The sequence below is a fragment of the Hippoglossus hippoglossus genome, chromosome 19 (genome assembly GCF_009819705.1).
Source record: "Hippoglossus hippoglossus isolate fHipHip1 chromosome 19, fHipHip1.pri, whole genome shotgun sequence".
Classification (NCBI taxonomy): Eukaryota; Metazoa; Chordata; class Actinopteri; order Pleuronectiformes; family Pleuronectidae; genus Hippoglossus; species Hippoglossus hippoglossus.
Window position 1 is genome coordinate 8781930 of NC_047169.1, and position 19244 is coordinate 8801173.

Here is a 19244-nt window from a genome sequence, read left to right on the forward strand (position 1 = left end):
ATTAGAAATAATAAAAACGTAATGAAATCTTATTATTATCATTATCATCATCTGTTGTATGTTTTATGTGGAGGTTGCTGAGTTCAACAACTCTGCAGCCTCACACATTTGACACGTTGGTACGTTGCAGAAGAATTTCTAATAAGAAGATCAATACATTGCAAATTATGTTTGCTTTTTGCCGTTTGATGTAGCAGAGGCTTCACAGAACAGCTGATAACGACTTTGTGAACTCATCTGTGAAATAAAGAGATGAGAGACTGATAGCCTCATATCTGAGCTGCTCCATGAACTGGATTGACATCATCAAGGGCGCATGAGCAAAAACATCTGTCCTTTTTATCTTGCAATGTGAGAAAAGAAAAGTCAAAACCATTGGTGTCAAGCTCAAGATTTTCCGACTGTCAACATTAGTTGAAAATACAGCTTATCCCTGCTCTGCTCTGTGAGGTTCAACAGTCATGCACAATTATGCCATAACTCTGACACCATCCTGCAGCTGGACGCAAATATTTGCAGAAAACCGGTCCAGCCTGTCCATAATAATTGCAATCCGATGTTTTATGATCCACATATTAACAAAGATGATGTTTGTCAGCACATAACCAACCACATCAGATTCTTTCTACCTGTAACAGTTGCCTATTTGCAGCCATGAGCATAATGTAACACTGACAAATCCCTAATAAAAAAAAATAAGCCTGTGCTCCACAGTCCAGCCGCAGTGTTAACAGTGCGCTGATTGTAAATTGCTGATGGCGGGCTCGGGCTCGGTGCTGGGTTTCCTCCACATCGCAGCAGCTAATGTGAAAAGACAGCAGCCTCCGATTTTTCAGAAGGGCAGCGTGCCCAGCCGTGCGTACAGATGGAAAGAAAAGGCCTCTTATCAGTGGAGCTTTTCTCATATTCATATACAGCACTCAGTGTTACGTTATTAACATTATTAGATTAATTTGATAAAGCATTAACATAAACCGTTATTCCCACCCCTGATAACTGGAGCATGGTTTGAACAATGCCCCTGGCTACAAACACATAATCACAGTCGTGTGCATGCAGTCAGTATTTAAGTGTACTAAAATATAATAATTTCTGTAAAAATGTGGTAGAATATAGATCCATACTTAAGTCAGTGTTGTAAAAATACATTTTAAATACATTTTTTAAAAAGTCCGTTTTGTAAAATAAGAGTACATTATTCAAAATGTTACTTAATAAAACAAAATAAAAATAAAAAATATAATAATAATAATGCTAATTGAAGAAGAGAAGATTGATAGGAATAATAATAATAGCAAAGCATCGATATGTGTTCCAATTCATCTAAAATATAATATGTTGTGAGTAAACAAAGGAATGTACGCAGCAACAGAAGATACAGTAGCTTATTAAGGGGAAACGCTCAAGTAAAAGTTCAATGACAGTGAATCAGAGGAAGCAAATTAAGTTTGTGCTAACAGGCTTGATCTTCAAACAATAAACCACAAAGGACGCCTTGCACTGTTCAAACAAGCAGGAAGAGGCTAATAACATGATGAAATCACAGACTGAAAGAGATGTGAGCAAGGTTTGCTTTTTAGCCTTCCATCCTTCAATCGGTTTCCAAGTAACGCCGCGAGCTCTCAGGATCTCTCATCGACGGAACCATTTACTAATTATGGATCTGATGAGAACAGGTCGCTGGGGATAAATATTTAATTGAGCCAAATGTGAGTTGAACAATTAGACTGCAGACCGAGGAGTTCCAAGGAGTATAATGTACAGTCATTTCATCATCATCATCATCCTGGTCATATCGAATTCTGCGTCTGACAAAACTGTATTTGTTGCTTTGTTTCTCAGTGTTTACTGTCGTTTGACCACGGAGACAAATGAAGCCCAAACATCCCATTTGTAAAAAAGCCACCATCTTGGGCAATTGGAGTCTGCACAGTAATGATTTGGGGAAGGAGCCGTGGTAGGAAGGCCCAGGTGATAGATGCGCTTGACCAATCACGAGTCTGTCTCAGCTGTCAATCAAGACGTTTCACCCCAGAAAATAATAGCACTTGGAAGAACACCAGTTTGACAGGAACTACCTAAAATGACAGAAATCGCTATGTGCTTTGATTTGTTTTTTGTCAATCTGAGGTGGGATTTATGACCTAAACTTTAACCAGCCACTAGAGGGCGAGTGAGACGTTTTGGCTTCACTTTAGAGGAGCCGTCATGTCGTCCATCTTTATATACGACCTCTGTTTGACCTCTATAACATTAGACCTGGACTGAACTTCCATTTCGAATTAAATCCAAAAGATTTTCCAAAATTTTGCATTTTTCATCTCATCTATTAAATCTGTATAAAATATGTATTATTATTTCCTATACTTAATTTATTTGTCTCATCTGTTAATTACGACCATTTATTGTCAGTGTTGTTCAGGTGATTAGTGAAATAGAAGTGTATGTTTTATTGTATATATCCTGTATCTATGTGTTATTGTACTGTATGTGTGAGCTCATACAGGCTCTACTATCAGACTGGTTTCAGTGGTGATGACACGAGTAAAAGGAAGCTCGCTCCCCAGCGTTATCTTTAGCAGTGTCAACACCTTCCCTTCTCCTTACTCGCAGGTTGGCATCTGTATGAAGCGTCTCGTCTGAGTTAGTGTCCCTTCTGCCTTCACCTCTGAGACCTCTATGAGCCATGCGACGGCCCGGCTACCAGGCAGCTCATACAGTATGCATGCACGCTGTTCCACAACGCGTCGTATTAAGTTTTCCAACATTGTCATAACTTCCCCAAAACCCCCCCCCCCCCCCCCCCAACACAACATAGAAATCCAGTGAAACTACGGTTGAGAGGTAAGAAAACATGAGCGATGAGTATATATTCAGGAGGTAAGCGAGGCAGACGTGGAAGCTAAAGCAAACATTTAGGTTGGGGAATTCATGCCGGCCTGCCACTCCGGGGGAAGTCAAGTGTGGAATTGCAACTGGCAGCGGATTCAAATCCACACTGTCACAGCACAAAGAGGAGGAGTGCTGCGGGCTCTCCGTCATCCCACCGTCTCTCACAGTCAAGTCCTGCACTTGTAAATCTTCTGACAAGAGGTATATCCTCAACGTGGCAAAAATCTGCCGACTCCAGATCTTGTCTGAAACGCAGTAAACTCAAAGGACCCCCCCCCCTCGCCACCCACACACACACTCATGCTGAATTCAGATTTTGGGTGATGCACAAGCCACCTCGACACAGTTAAGAGGATAATCAGCGATGACAATGTTAGGAGTTTTCCAGGGGCTGCACATCCTGTCAGGACAGCATCTAAGAGAATAGTCTTTTTTGATACTTGAATAAACTGCAACTTTAGAAGTAACATTTATTACAAAAATAAGATGAGTAAGATGGTTCCTGTTTTCTCAAACGCGAGGAATTGATCTGAAGAGGATCTGAGGAGTTGAATTAATCTGATTTAAACTTTGTTTCTACTCTAGTTGACTTGTTTTTTACCTGCACCAGCTTTTTTGTGATCTTTTTATAACTGCTTCTTCTTAAGTTTGTAGTTTGTTATCAGCATTATAGTTGAATGTATATCTCATCTTATCTTATCTTATCTTATCTTAGCTTTAGGACTACATCTATTTTCATTTACATTTACATTTTTTGAATTCATATTTTGTTTAGTTGTTTGTACAGGGATGGTTAATAATGGATGATAATAAAAATAGATGCAGTCTTAAAGTCGACAACAATGCTGACATATGAACATATAAAATCTATTTCATTTACATGAACAATATGAACAAACTTATAACTTATTTACAGGATGTATATCTACAAGGTCTAAAACCTCATAGATCCTCTTCATGTTTTGTGACGGCTGTATGATAACATCAGTAAGATGTGGCGACTTTTACCTGGATGGACCTCACTAATGTTTACTTCATAAAAATATACATATGCACTTAATGTTTTGTGCTTTTAAGTGGGTCTGTATCACGGAGACGAACTCAACCAACGCCAGACTAAAGAGCGGCTGCACTCTATTCATTCAAGGTTATATATTGAGGCCTGGAGGCATCAAAACCAAAGTGTCCACCTCAAATAAGGCTTCAATTACAGGGATGTGCATCAACGCAATGCTCTCCTCAAATAAAGCCTCTCTCAGGTGGAAGGAAAGAGGACACTGCATCTGTATTTGTCAATCTGTCTAATGTGGCCATGATGATTAATGTGGATGTTTGTGTGGCTTTGCGCTGATTGAAACATCTTAAGCAAAGTCACTGTTTAAAGACAAAAATTCCAGATATAAGAGCAAGAAAATCCATCACCAATCCACATTATCCACGTCCATCCAAATCACTCAATCCCCTCTAGGTTGTATTTTAGAATGACTGTTTCAAGGGCGTTATTCCCTGTGTAGCCGTCATTTAATTATGAAAGAATAATTAAAGCCATGCCTGCAAAAAGCTGCACCTGTGCCTGAGATCAACTGGTGGCTCTGAGCAGATAAGGCCCCCGGACGGACACTGGAGAGCCGCTGAGGCACTTACATGACAGCGCTCGATTGTGCCTCTCTCCAAAGGCTGATGGGCCCCTGACATGTGAGGGTGCATAGCGCTGGATGTGCATCCATCACGGCCAAAGCCTCACTCAGGACAGAGAGACGGGGGGGGGGGGGGGGGGGGGGGGGGGGGGGGCCTGCATTTCAGCTCAATAACAACCAGCAGCTGGGCTGGCTTGTCTGCCCTGTCCCTCGGCAGCCGCCTTTCTCTTTGCATCAAGAGCCGACATCATCCCATGTTCTCCTCAGACACCATTAACAGGATGGACTTTTAATGAGCCCGCACATCCAAGGCAAATCTGCCCCCCCCCCCCCCCTTTTTTCCCCCCTCCCCCTGTTTCATCTCACCTCTTTGCCACCCCAGAGAGAGTGAAGGAACACGGTGGCCTGCGCTGTATCACATCTCCACAGTCGAACACCATGCGTGTTGCAGTAACAATAACTCTTTCCGCCCACACACTCTCAGTCTGACTCAACCCCCCCCCCCCCCCCCCCCCCCCCCCCCCCCCCCCCCCCCCCCTCCCCTCCGCCCCCCCTCCCCTTCATTGCAGCTACAACCAACCACCTCACCCAATGCTCCAGCACTTTTCAGCACACACTCACGTGCCGCAGCACACTCCGATGAGTCCCACGCTTCAGAGAAGAAGAAGAAGAAAAAAAAACATTCTTCACACTCCAAGTCCAGAGGGGCAGCAGAGTGTGGGGGCGTCGATTGGCTTCCAGAGGACCGGAAGATGTTGCTCCCCATCAATGTGATGGAGCTGACTTAATTAGAGGAGATATTTGAGTCCAAGCATGAGGAGGATGAGATGCTACTGGAAGGCAATGGTGGTTCAAAGCAATGAAAGCAGAATGGACCATATTATTTATTATAGATTAGAAATTGCACTTTCAGCTCAATTCAAGTGGGCAGATCTTTTCTTTTTGTACCACTGTAGGGAATGTTTGTCAGTGCATATCTGTATCTTGTTTTATTTTTTTATTTGGCCTTCTATTAATCACCCTAAACCAAATAAATAGCATTGCATTGTATTGTATTACAAATAAATCCATTTGTTTCCTGTCAAACTGTTTGAAAATCAAGATTTGGTGAATTGAGACAGAGAGAAAGAATGAATCATTTGACAGTTGCTCATCTTTTTTTTAATGGTTTTGTTATGTCCTTCTTAAGAAGACATCCTGCTCTGTTTTGCAGTGTGATGCAGATTTCTTAAGCTGCAGGATGTATTGTCATCCCCCCTGAAAAGAAAAATGTACCAAATATAAAATATGCATATGAAATTCAGAATGAACGATATATTCAAAGTCCAAGAAATAAACTGATCCCTTTTTTTTCATATTTCTCTTGCCTGATGTGAGAAATCAGTTTCAGCACAGACAAGTGTGGATTAGGCAGAAGGAAGGAAACTCTCTGGGGTATCAGTGCTGCTGCTCTCCACCAGTAATTAATGTTCTCTGGCTGTTCCTCGGAGGAGAGGAGGGTCGGGGTGAGTGGAGCCCACACACTGGGCAGTGTGTGCGGAGAGGGGTGATGCCTCCAGAGCGCATCACAGGACGACAAAAACCCCACTGCAGCGCCAGAGGAGAGCAGCTTTGGCACCAGCGCTTGTTTCATGCAGTTTGCTGGGAGGGCAAGTGCACAGATCGAGCCCACGAATCTCCAAACATCCCTCTTCCTCTCATCATGCCGGACTCCTTCTGATCATCTTTCTCCTGGCTCTGGCACTGAGACAATGTAGTGGAGGCAAAGAAGCAGAGGGAATCTCCACCGGTGGAGAGAGATGTGGGGATGCACGGACACGGTTATGGGTGATTGATGCCATTTTTTTTTTTTGCAGAAGCAGCAAAACGAGGATGGATTTACGCACAGAAAAGTGGGAATAAGTGAGTTTCTGGGCCACACAGGATGGACACTGCGGAGGTAATCCTCTCTGTGTTGGTGGTTGTGATCATTATAGTGTCGCTGTTGTCTAACGTCCTGGTGCTGATCTGCTTTCTGTACAACCCGGAGATCCGCAAGCAGGTGCCGGGTCTCTTCAACCTGAACCTCACCTTCTGCAACTTGTTGCTGACGGTGTCCAACATGCCGCTCACTCTGGTGGGACTCGTCAGCAACGCGCAGCCGGGCGGAGACGGCTTCTGCCACATCGTGGGATTCCTGGAGACCTTCCTGTCCACCAACTCGATGCTGAGCATGGCAGCGCTGAGCATCGACAGGTGGATCGCGGTGGTGTTCCCGCTGAGGTACCACTCCAAGATGCGCCACAAGGACGCGGCGTTCGTGCTCGGCTACACGTGGGCGCACTCCATGTCCTTCTCCACGGTGGCCGCCTGCCTCTCCTGGGTGGGATACCACCGGCTCTACGCGTCCTGCACCCTGTCCAACCCCAGGGCGAGCAGCCGGACCCAGTTTGTCATCTTCACCGTCTTCTTCCACTCCTTCACCTTCCTGCTGTCTTTTATAGTGCTGTGTGTCACGTACCTCAAAGTGCTGAAAGTGGCAAGGTTTCACTGCAAGAGGATCGACGTTATCACAATGCAAACTTTAGTGCTGCTGGTGGACATACACCCCAGGTGAGCTGCTCTATTCACTTATTCTCCCTGTTTGTGCACAAGACACCTCTTACTATTGATCGTATAGCTGCATGTCATATGTATTGGAAAAAGCTTATAAGACAATTACAACATGGAAAACTCTGTTGGTGGCATCATTCCTCTTCATGGTTTATGTCCAAACCTGACCTATGTTCTGCATGTGCAGTCAGGGTTAACTGGTTAATGATGCTTTGCACTGACATTTGAGTTGTGCCCTCAGTATTCAGAGGGGGATGCAAAATCTGATTAATCTCAAATGTCACTCAGAGTGATTGCTTTATGCTGCCTCCATACAGTATGGCTCAATAACAATATGGAGTGTGTGTGTGTGTGTGTGTGTGTGTGTGTGTGCGTGCGTGTGTGCGTGTGTGTGTGTGTGTGTGTATGTGTGTAAGAGCTATAGACTTAAATTGCATAAACTGCCACTTAAAGCATGTTTTATCACAACATCACAGCCATGGTGCATTCTGGTACACATCTAAATCACCATGTTCTAACAGTGACAGTGTTGTCATTGTAATTCCAAGTATATAAGGATCCTAATTTTTTTTTTTTATCTAAGAACGTCTTTGGGATGAATCAGTTGTTTTCCTCCAGCTCAGCCTCTGATGGTTCGTTCTCCAGCTACATGCGCAGCAGAAAAAAGGACAGAAACGCAGCAGCTCCTTTTATGAAATCTTAGAGACGCTTTCCTCTGATGTGTCCCACTGACTCTAACCCCCTGTGTCCCCAGCGTTCGCCAGCGTTGCCTGGAGGAGCAGAGGAGGCGACGGCAGAGAGCGACGAGGAAGATCAGCACCTTCATTGGCACCTTCATGCTCTGCTTCGCTCCCTATGTGATCACAAGGTGAGTGTGTGCGGCTGCGGCCTATACACGCTGGCCTTTTTGTTTTTGCTGGTACCGCCAACCCCCCCACCCCCCATCCCAAACCTCGCTTTCCTCTTCTGTCAACTGGCCCCACTTCCTCCTCTCTGCCTCGCCTCTGCTTCCTCTCCACGCCGGCCAGATTTGGAAGATGAGATTGGCTGACCTTGTGATAAGTAATATGTCTCTGCTCTGCTGTAGCTGCTGCTGCATTAGCACTTCCCCCCCCCCCTCTTCAAGTTCGTTGGGTGCATCTCAGTTTAGCCAGGTACAACGTACATGCATCACTCACCGGACAGAGAGAGGATGTAAAATGAGAGCTGCACAGATGTGTGAGACGTGGAAGTAAATCTGTGAGTTTCAATTATGCAGGTTAAAACTATGCCAAGGAGATGAGAATATCAAAACATAAAAAGTGCAGGGAGAGGAAAAAACCAGAGCAAAGCTTATTCATTACCTCAGTGAAACAGTATTTAAAAGTCTATGGCATGTGAAGAATACATCGAAAAAACAAAAGCCAGTCCCAGCTGACAGTGGGCGAGAGGCTGGGTATACACCCTGGAAAGGTCGCCAGCGTATCGCAGGGCAAACATACAGAGAATTTATTGGCTGAAAAACATACAACAGAGAAACGCTGTTTTTGAAGGATCGCGTTGTTGCTGAAATGTGTTGATTCAGCAAATGGTTGGAGGCAGAGATCACAGAGAGTCAGGCCTGCATGCATGTCTGGGTACCAATCAGAGACTGTATATAAAGATGGACGACTTGACGGCTCCCCCAAAGTGAAGACAAAATGTCTCAATCGCAACCAGGTGGCCGGCTGCAGTATGAGTTATAAATCGTGCCACCTCCATGTTAGTGGACGGGAAAATGGACCAAAGTCAAATACATTTTTTAAAGATGGTTTCTCTCATTTTATGTAATTCTTATCACACTGATGTTTGTTCAAGTGTTCATTTTCTGGTAAGTTTTTTTCGTTTTGTTATTTAATGCTGTAAAAATGATGTGGCCTCGTTAAGTCACAGTTTGATTGACATCTTATGTCACACGTGTCATTTCCTGTGTGGGCGGATCATACAATATGCTATTCTGTCAGTGCGCTGTCAGTACTGAATGAACCACAGCAGCACTCGACATGCTCTGCAAACGGAAGATCACTAATTACAAACTGAATGTATTATGCGTCTCTCATTTGTTGTCAGAGTTGTCGTGCGTATAGTTAAGACCCTGCTGCGGCGTGTGTCAGCTGACTTAACCTCCTGTTCACGCTGGTGCTGTGGAGTGTGTGGGCAAATGCCAGCGATGGCCACTGGCCCACGTGAGGCTCGCGTTGATGTGCTGACAGAGCCCGACGGTGGACAGAGTTAATCACACAGAGTGCAGGAGTAGAGGATCAGCGTCTTTTTTTTATGAAGAAACATACAGTAAAATATTTGAACACATGACAGAAATTAGCGTGAGAGCAGCGACTTGATGTCTTTACGAGCCCGACGGAGACGATGCAGACAACAGGCGTGACTGTAAAGCTCATCATTGGACCCTTTAAATCAAATATACAGTATTTTAGGTGCACAAGAGTTTCTTAACCAGACATGTGGAAGTCACCGTCCCGCGTCCTTTAAGGTTTTCCGCTCAGCCTTCCGTCTAATAAATCACAACTGAAATTAATTGGCTCGTTCCCAGACACTCGTTACTGCTCAGACAGTTCTGTTTTATTCTTCCAGTGGCTTCCCTTTTGCCTCTTCTGACATGAAATGCTGCGGCTGCAAATGAGACATGCAGCCCCACACCATAAATCCACTCACTTGAGACGAAGACAGTGCAACTCCTCTTACAGTTTCACTTGAGAGCTGCCTTCATTTCATCTTGTGGGTTTGCAATAGTGAGTTACTACAGAATACTTCTAGGTTGTTCTTTGCATAATTATACAGAAGAACAGTTATGGATAACAATGTCTTGCAGATGTATTTATATTTCTGCATAATACACTTATGGCCATGCATGTCTTTTCCAGCATGCGGCTCTCCCTCTCTCACCACCCTCTCTTTGTGCTCGCCTGCAGGATCGTGGAGTTATTTCCAGCAGTGCCTATCAACCCTCACTGGGGAATTGTCTCCAAGTGCTTAGCTTATAGCAAGGCGGCCTGCGACCCCTTCGTGTACTCCCTGCTCCGACACCAGTACAAGAAGACGTGCACTGACATCATCAACAGGCTGCTGAAGCGTAGCTCCATGAACACGTCCGGCCGCGGCCACCAGACCCATGGCAACAGCATACCAACCGCGGAGTGACGGACAGCGAGTGACGGACAGCGAGTGGACTGACGGGATGCGTCCCGAGGGTTGACTCGGCCACTGTCAGGGAAACACGGAGCTGATTTATCGCCGATGAAGAGGAGGACAAATTAGTTGTCCCCGTCCACGTCTGCTTGAATTTGGAGTGACAAGCCAAAAAAAGAAATAGAAAAAAAGAGTGAGTACAGACAAGGGCAAATCCCGGCACAGGAATACCACTGTGCTTGCATACTGAGCGGCCAGAACAGCAGATCAGTGCAGTGAACTCGCTGCGAGGAGATTACACAATGGCAGACTTCACTTCCACCTGGAGAGACAGATGTGCCCACCCAAGAAGAACGGCCGTTTCATATTCTCATTACTTTATCTGGATTGGCTTTGGGATTTTGCAGTGTATGTTTGTTTTGACATTACTGTAGTATACACTGATATTATGTTTTTTTTAAAAAGAGTCAGGAAAGGCTGTATGTCTGTTTTAGTCTGTGCAAAGTGTTTGACACGTTCATGCTGTATGTAGCACTGAAAACTAGCCTAACCAAAATGATGCGTATATTGTCTTATAAATTAAATAATTGTATAAGAGACGTAAACCGTACAGTACAGCGGACAGTGACACTGCACAGCCCGGCTCAGGTTTTTTTCAGAATGAATGGGATAAAACACACTCCCATTAATTTTTACACTACTTTTAATTTCTTTTAGTTTATTTAAGACCAATGGAAGGAAAAAGTACGACTGCGTGTTTCATCATGGTTTGTGCCCTGAGAACCCATTTTTTGAAGGACTTGCTGACCTGGCAGAGGAGAGTTTTAATGGGAAAAATGGGCCTTCAAAACCATCTGCCTTCGCTGTCATGACTGACGTGTGCCCCTCAGGCTGCTTAGACAAGTGGAGCGTGACCGACTGTACTTGTTGTTCACTAAGAGGAGTACTCCACAGAGACTGCCTCATGCTTTCTCACATCTTTGCGCAGTATGAACAGGGAAGGGGAAATGTACGCAACATCTTTATTTGTCCTTTTAGAAAAGTGATAACATGTATTTAAATGACATCCTGTGGTATTACATAGCCACGACAGCCGCTCCGTGCGAGGATACAAACAACAAAGCAGCTCTGGAAGCAGAAATGGACATTTTGTTGAAGTCAGTGGTCGAGCTAAAGAAATACTCTTTGCTTTCATCTAACACACACTGAATGTGATATTTGGGTCAGTCCGTTGAGGGCAGCAGCTAATATTTGTTTGAGCAACCGTAGCTGTGTCTCAATTCAGGGGCACAATTAATTCTCACAATAAAATCAGTTTACAATGATTGAACATGCTAATGCTAGCTAGATTCAATGACCAAGAGATCACGATCAAGATAATTTTCTTGTTTTGGGGCCTCCAGGCAAACAGCATGTTTAAAGTTGTTGTATAGTGGCTCACTTAAAAATATTATTGGCAACAACCTCATTTGTCCATCAGTTTACACTTATATTATTGAAGTCGAAGTTAGCGGGTTAACAAACGAGCTTGTTTGCCATGAAAGTTGAGGGTCAGCTAAGCTAACTAGCTAGATTCCTGCTGTATGGCTACATTGCGATATGTGTTTAGGTTATTGTTGTAAAACTGAGATATCGACCTCAAGAGGTGTGATTTTTCAGAAAAACAGAAGAACTAAAACAATAGATTATGTTTGAATATCATCCTCTGACATATTTACATAATCAATTACAAAATCTAGGCTTCACATTTAATGTTTTTGGTCTGAAGAACAGGACTGTGCAAGAGGTGAAATGATGGTTATGTAGTATAACCCTCATTCTATGATCTTAGGCAGGGATCTGTCACCCACGCCTTCAGCACACTGGGAAGACATTACCCAGGAAATAGCTTCTCTTCACTTTACAAAATAAATCGTTAGAATTTTACGAGTAAACTAAAACAAGTTCTTGCATTGCAACTAGCAGTTATTCTCGGTTATTAATCAGTTATTGGTTTGGTCCATAATATGTCAGAAAAAACTAAAGATACTGAAGAGAAATTGGGAAATTGTTTTGCTTAATTCTTTTCCTGCAGCAATTACGAGACAATCAAAATTGTTGCAGGCCGACAAATTATTTCACCAATACAAATTTCCCACGGAAAAATGTATTTCAAGTTTTATACTAGCAACCGTAGATTATCATGGGACCTTTTAGAATGAGACAGAAACAGTAGATTGGTCAATAGATGAGTCAATAAAGCTAATTCAATGAAACGAAAGGGACATATTTTTTCCCGTTTTGTTTACATCTGTACGATTAAATCTCCATATTTATAGTTAGATGTGTGCACTGGAATCAAATTGATGACATTTATAGCATTTCTAAGATACATGGCAACCAATATTCAACATACAGTATTAGTAGTATGTTTGTAGTATGTTTTATAATGAGATGAATAGCTATAGAGGGATGGTGTAAACGCAGTTTTACGTGAACACTGAATATATTGATATTCTGTATATTTATTTAGTCCTGTTGCTGGTAATTTCCAGGCAGTTCTTGAGGACAGGTCGCCCACTACATGTTGTACCTACTGTTTTATGTGCACTTTTTTCTGTATCAGAAGACGGGCAGCTCTGTATCAGAGGGCGTTAGAGTTGACATACTGTAAACAAAGGTGCTTAGCTCCGAAAGAGAGAGACTATAGAATAAGATGTAATGTAATATGTATTGTAAAAGTTTATATTGCAGATTTTTCAATGGATTTGGACACAGTATGTTTAGACTGTACACGCAGGAGGCCATTAGTGTATTTACACACAGTGATACAATGATCAATGATGGCGCCAGTTGTTATTTTCTGCAGTTCATTCTCTGAAAACGTGTTTATTTTTGTGTCCGTGAGTTTGAGGAATTTGGATAAATGGCTGTTTTTGTTATATGATTGTGTTGTGTTTGTTGTGTATGGCACTCCCAGACATTTGATGCCTTAAATTCTGTAATATACAGTGTTTTCAAGTTTTTCCATTCACAAAGGCATTGGGATATGTTGACCAATACAGAGAGACTAGATCATTGCCTTATTCACTTCCATTCATTAGCTTGATGTTCTTCCTGTATCCCAACTCAGCCGGTAGATTCCTCGCTGATGTTTTGCACTGATGTAGAGTAGTTATTTTTCTCATAAGCTATAACTACGGTAAAAAAACAAGCTGAACTCGAAACGATTCGTGGCGACAGGTTTAGACAAACGACAAAGTGAAAAGTATTTTTGTGTCTTTTGATATACGTTTGTGTAATTAATTGAAAAGACTGTATCTGTTTGAGTGTTACAGACTGTGCTGCTTCAAATGCAAACTGAGTTTTAACCAATGTTGTTAATAGTTGGCAGTGCAGTGAGTGTAATATACCTCATTTTGTTATGGTGACTGACTTGACAGCCTGAAGTGTTTTGTTATGTTACCTCCTAACTTATTCAACCTTGGCTCAATGCTGCTGCTGCTGCTGCTAAAGATGACTAAAATGATGATGATGAGGATGAGGATGATGATGAGGATGATGATGATGGCTGTTTAATTTCTAGCGATGGTAAAATGAGAGCATCTGGTGTTGGTGGTCATTATAATTGTAATGTTGGAGAAAGTTTCAGATTTTGATCATGAAGATTAAATTTAACTGTAGACTTTACCAAAGTGGTCTGGTTCTGTTTTGACAACAAACTAATTTTGTAAATTCTCCACTTACATTTTTTACAAAGTGAAGAAATCCACCATGGGTTGTGGTGAATTTTTGGATTAGGTCTAAATACTTCTTCAATGCTTCTCTACTGGGTAGTTAAATCGGGACAATTCACCTCCGCCAAAGCTAACTCCTCATTTTGCCATGTTAAAGAAAGTGAAAATAATTCCTGGACCGATTTCGCTAATAGATAATGCCCCCACCCTCCAAAAAATGTAATGGATATTGATTCTGTAGTATTTGAGTAATCCTGCTGACGGACATTAAAACATAACTTCCTTGGGGGAGGTAATTTTCTAAGCATCTGCAGTACGTCTTGGCCAAAAAATAAAGAATTTGTCGTAAATGGATCCAAACAAAATATTGTTGTTATGATAAACACATCAGCCATAATTGCCTCTTTAAAAATGCAGCCAACAGGTGTTTTTTAGGAGCAAGAGAACATAAAGAAATGTTATCGTGCAGGAGTAGTGATTGATGCTCGGTCAGACCCTCCTGCTGACTGTGATTGGTGATTTAAAACAGGAGTGATGGATTCTTTCAATTGCATTATGAGCTGTAGGTGGAGCCAACAGTCTCTCAGAATCTACCTCAGACGATAGTGACAGTTTTAACATGACAAAAAGTAATTTTATTATTAAGACACCCACAATAACACCTTCAAACATAATGTGGGTCAGGAAGAGAGAAAATGAGGGTTTGACAAGACTGAGATGACTTTCAGTCTCTGCATCCTCAGCCAATTCGGAACCATTTCCACCTGCAGCGGGTTTGAGCCAGAGGGAAGTGATTTTTCACTTCACACCACAGTGCAGGTGGTAAAGCAACAACAATCCGAGTGAGACGACTGAGATTCTGGACACTGATTCACACCCATGGAGCTTGTGATTATCTCCAGGTGGGTGGCGCTGACCGTAACGCTCGGCGTAATCACGGTCGACCTCAACCCACTCAGTCGACTGACCTCCCCGAGTGAGGAGTGAACCATAACTCAGAGTGCAAAGTGGACACCCCGCTCTGCAGGTGTGCTTGTCAGTTTTCTTTTTATTACACTTTGACAGGGAATTTAAAGAAAATCCGAATCCCTTCATATTTGTCACGAAGCCATGATCTTTAAACCGTCATGCATTGAAACAACTTACAGTATATGAAATCTGTGCGTAATGTATTTTCAGCTATTTTAGTATTTTTCTTTTTAAAAGGGAAAAATTGCAATAAAATCTCTTTTTACAGGTTCTTGGAACGCCTCAAAACACAAAATAAAGGGTGTTTGGCTGCAAAACAAAACAAAATATCAAAATGCACACAAGCGGCCATTTTCCAATAAACCAGCCAGTCCTCTCTTTTATGAATGCCGCTCTTGTTTTTGTGTTTCATCCAAACCCAAGCTTTTACCTCCACAGCTGAATGAGATTTTGAGAAAATGGTCATGGAGAATCCAGAATGACTTCATACATCAATAAACATAAAAAGCATGTGGTGGTTATTAGTCCACGTGTTTCTCTCCCATATGTGTGTGTGTGTGCTAGAAAATGGGATTCACATTGTCACTTTGCTGTTATGTCATATTATGTCATTACGAATTTATGTGTTTGGCTTTGTTTTTCCTCTAAATTCTGCATTTTAATGAAACTTTTTTATGTTTATTGCAGTATGGTGTCACCATGTGTCCCTTAAGGCCGCCACACACCCACAGCCCACTTACACTGGTGTTGTCACACATTCTGGCTGATTAGACCTCTTCTCAGGAATTCCTCCTCTGACTGGGAGTGTACAGGATGTTCATTCTTTTGTTCTGTTGCTGCATTCGTGTCAAATCAGAGTTTCCGTAATTAAGGGTTCCAGGAAGTGGAAAGGCAAAGCAAACAGTGTAAATAGACATTGATTAGACAGAAGTGGAGGCAACATCATATCTTTGCTTACATCTGTTCTCGGACAAGTGCTCTGTTTCTGATTTTCTTAAACGTGCCGCCGACCGTTTGTGGAAAGTAACTCGAGTATCAGCCGATGCTACTCATCATTTCGGTGATTTTTTGAGGGTGTGACCAGAGCACATCATTGGAATGTCTGTTCACTTCCTACTAATGTCTTAGTTCCACAATTAGCTGCAATGCTAAGTGTCTCAATCGCTGCAATGGCTCGCTGCAATACAGGAAATACACTCTACACCATGTTAGCATATGGGATAGGACCAAACTAAAAAGTTAAAGTAAACGTTAAATTGATTTTTCTCAATGATGGTTTCTGGGGGTTTTCTGTTAATTCTTCTTTAATTCATTATTTGATGCTATAAATACGCGATGAGACGTCATGATTGTCAGCTGAGACTGGCTCATGATTGGTCGAGTATATTTACAAAAAATACATATCTAAACACCCATGTTAGGGATCCAAAACAACTAAATATTATCTTCAAATCCTTCCATCACACTTTACTCATCTCAGAACTCCTGTGTGTCTGTGGGTGTGACGACAGTAAAATCAAGTGAGCACTATAATAATCCCTTAGCTCAGAGGAAAACTCAGCCAATGTACAAGAAGGATAAATACAGGAGGTCAAACTTGGAGTTGTGGTTGCAGCTCACATTCATTTTCTCGTGGGGCTGACCTGCAGGTTTGTTTAAAACCCGTCCAGCCGTCTAACAGCTCAGGTTTCTTGCTCCTCCAGACTTTGTTTTAGTAACTTTCTTGAGTACAATACACAGTAGGTAGTAGTGTGATTCTTAGCAGTAGGGAGGATGGTCAGAAGGATGAAAACAAGCCCCATGCTGCATGAAACTGGAATTTCCCAGAGGTTTAATCAAAACAAGTCAATCCAACCCCACTGACATACGTCTTCCACATGCTCATGAAGAAGAAGACGGTATAATGCTGCTATAACTTTGCAAATTAATCCATCAATCACAAAACCTTTAGACCACCCTCCGTCTCCTTCGCCGTCCGGTTTGTCTTCTTTGATGTCCAATGAGCCCACTGAGTGTCTAATCTGTCTCCGAGGCTCTGGAGCGGCGGAGGGGAGAGAGGTTAGGAACTGGTTTGCCAGCGCTGCATGGCGACTCGCTCCTGTGATATCCAGGCCGGCGCACTAAACACTTCAAAGGCTGGACGGACTTCTGAGGAAGCGTTGGCCTTTCAACTGCCGGTGAGGGCAGCTGGTGCCTGTGTCTTCCCACACATCTGCACGATATCACAGCTGCAGGCCACAGCGGCTACACTGCACGCCCTGCGGACTGTACAACCCCCCGACCCCACCCTGATCCACACCCACCTGATGGGATGGTCTGCAGTCCATATGGGACAGGCTTGGATCTTAATTTGTCTCACGGGTTCTTATTATAGAGGAAAATCACCACTGGTGAATGGTGAAGTCCGACTTTTTTGATAAATGCGTGGTTTGTTTTGGTTAAATTCAGCCCCAGTGAACTGGTGCCTGCCACATTTCTCTCATCTACGCAATAATATTAAAATAGCTTCAGAGGAAAAAAAGTGTGCGTCTCTCGGGCCACAATTTTCTGTCTGAAACCGAACAAAGCCGAGAGAAAAGAGGGACCAAACCCGATATTTTCACAGATTACCGGCACATCCAGCATGAACAATCAATAAGATATCCCAGCCAATGCGATGGAACCCGACCCGAACCTGAATATAATTCAAAAATTCTGAGCCTGGCCCGGCTCGTGAAGACCCTTGGGGAAAGTTGTTTTCTCATTCACCTCTACGATTTTCCAAACATCTCTTTCATATGACCTTGGACCTTAACATTGGTGCAGCATTTGAATGTTGGAGACTCTGACAAACTTTCAACTAAGTTGTTGTTATAAACTGTTTACAGAATATAGAAGTGAAAAGAAACCTATGTAGATATACTGTACGTTGGCTACATAATCTAATACTCGTTCATTTTTGGCCATAATAGTGTCATGGCTCTAGGGATGATGATCAGTCTGTCCATTTGTACATTTTAATTCAGACTAATATACATTTATCTAAATAACTATTGGACGAATTGCCATGAAATTCTGTTCATGGTGCCAAGATACTAAATCCTATTGACTTTGGTGATCTTTGGAGTATTCTTCCAGCTCCACTGGCAGGTTGAAAATTAGCATGAAATTTGGCGTTCAGCACAGGATGAATTGCGGCAATCATTGCAGTTAGTCTGTTATTACAGGACTGAGATGGATGCAAGCTTGTTTGTAAGTAAGGCAGGCAAACTTTTACTCCTCCAGCTCAAGCAGGGAGGTACCAGATAACAAAAGAAACACAATTATTATTTTCATTTTGTATTTTAAAGATTTTATTATCAGTAGATCCCTTTAATAAGCAAAAAAATATACCACTTCCACACTGTACTCATTTATTTCTGTTTCAATTGAATTCACTGACTATGGTATCGCGCTGAGGTGCTGTGAGTTGATGACAGGTGTGTGAGCCTCCATCCAATAACCTCGAGAGGGGGAGATAAGAGGTTGAGGTCTTCCTCTAATTGTATGGTGGCCAGAGAGAAGGAGGGAGCGGATGTGTTTTCGTCAGAAAAAGTCAGTGATCTGTAAAAGCCCCGGCAGAGTTCTGATAATTAGAGCCTTTCCACTCCGGCACTCCCAAGATACGACCACACCGCAGCAGAAATCAAATGAGATGATGCTTCAAATTAACCACAGTCATTACAACCGAGTTACAGGACTGTGATGGAGCTCATTTCCCATTAGGGATGTTCAATCATGCAGGTAGCGAATGTAGAATCCGAAATACTTTTGATATGAATTAACAGGAAATATCACAGTAAATCATGCAAACACTGACTCCTTGTCCTCTCAATGTGGAGTCACACTAAAAATATATAGGCCCGTACTATGTTGTAGCCTTATGCCAAAATGAAATAGTTTCATCCTTATCAATTTACCCTCAACAATCTATAATGACAGAGGAGAACAGAATTTTAGATTTTATTTTGCAGATTTATTAAAAAGGAAAAACTGGAATATGACATTGACATAAACATTCAGAACTTTTGCAATGGCACTTGAAAATAAGCTCCTCCCATTTCCCCTTTTCCGCACATTGATTGGGCTACAGTCCACCTGTGGTACATTCATTTGATTGGACAATAAGCAAATATTTGTCTGTATATAGCGCAAGTTACGTATTTAGAAAAGTCTGCATTATTCACCCAATATAAAACCAGTTGATGTATAGTTGAATGTTCACTATTAAATAGCTATGTAGTTGCTAGAGCTT

The 19244-nt window shown here is 42.5% G+C and overlaps 1 protein-coding gene across 1 annotated transcript; it reads left to right on the forward strand.

Annotated features, from left to right (window-relative positions):
* The first annotated feature begins 5931 nt into the window (after positions 1-5931).
* Positions 5932-10741, forward strand: LOC117753124 (G-protein coupled receptor 26-like). The gene is made up of 3 exons (XM_034571018.1): positions 5932-7121; positions 7876-7989; positions 10070-10741. The coding sequence occupies exons 1-3, from the start codon at positions 6454-6456 to the stop codon at positions 10296-10298; spliced, it is 1011 nt and encodes a 336-aa protein (XP_034426909.1). The 5' UTR covers positions 5932-6453; the 3' UTR covers positions 10299-10741.
* Positions 10742-19244: the final 8503 nt, after the last annotated feature.

Excerpts from the sequence above, each read along its gene's own strand:
- LOC117753124 (XM_034571018.1), top strand. The coding sequence starts at position 6,454 with ATGGACACTGCGGAGGTAATCCTCTCTGTGTTGGTGGTTGTGATCATT. Across the intron at positions 7,122-7,875 it reads CTGGTGGACATACACCCCAG|CGTTCGCCAGCGTTGCCTGG; the intron begins GTGAGCTGCTCT and ends CTGTGTCCCCAG. Across the intron at positions 7,990-10,069 it reads GCTCCCTATGTGATCACAAG|GATCGTGGAGTTATTTCCAG; the intron begins GTGAGTGTGTGC and ends GCTCGCCTGCAG.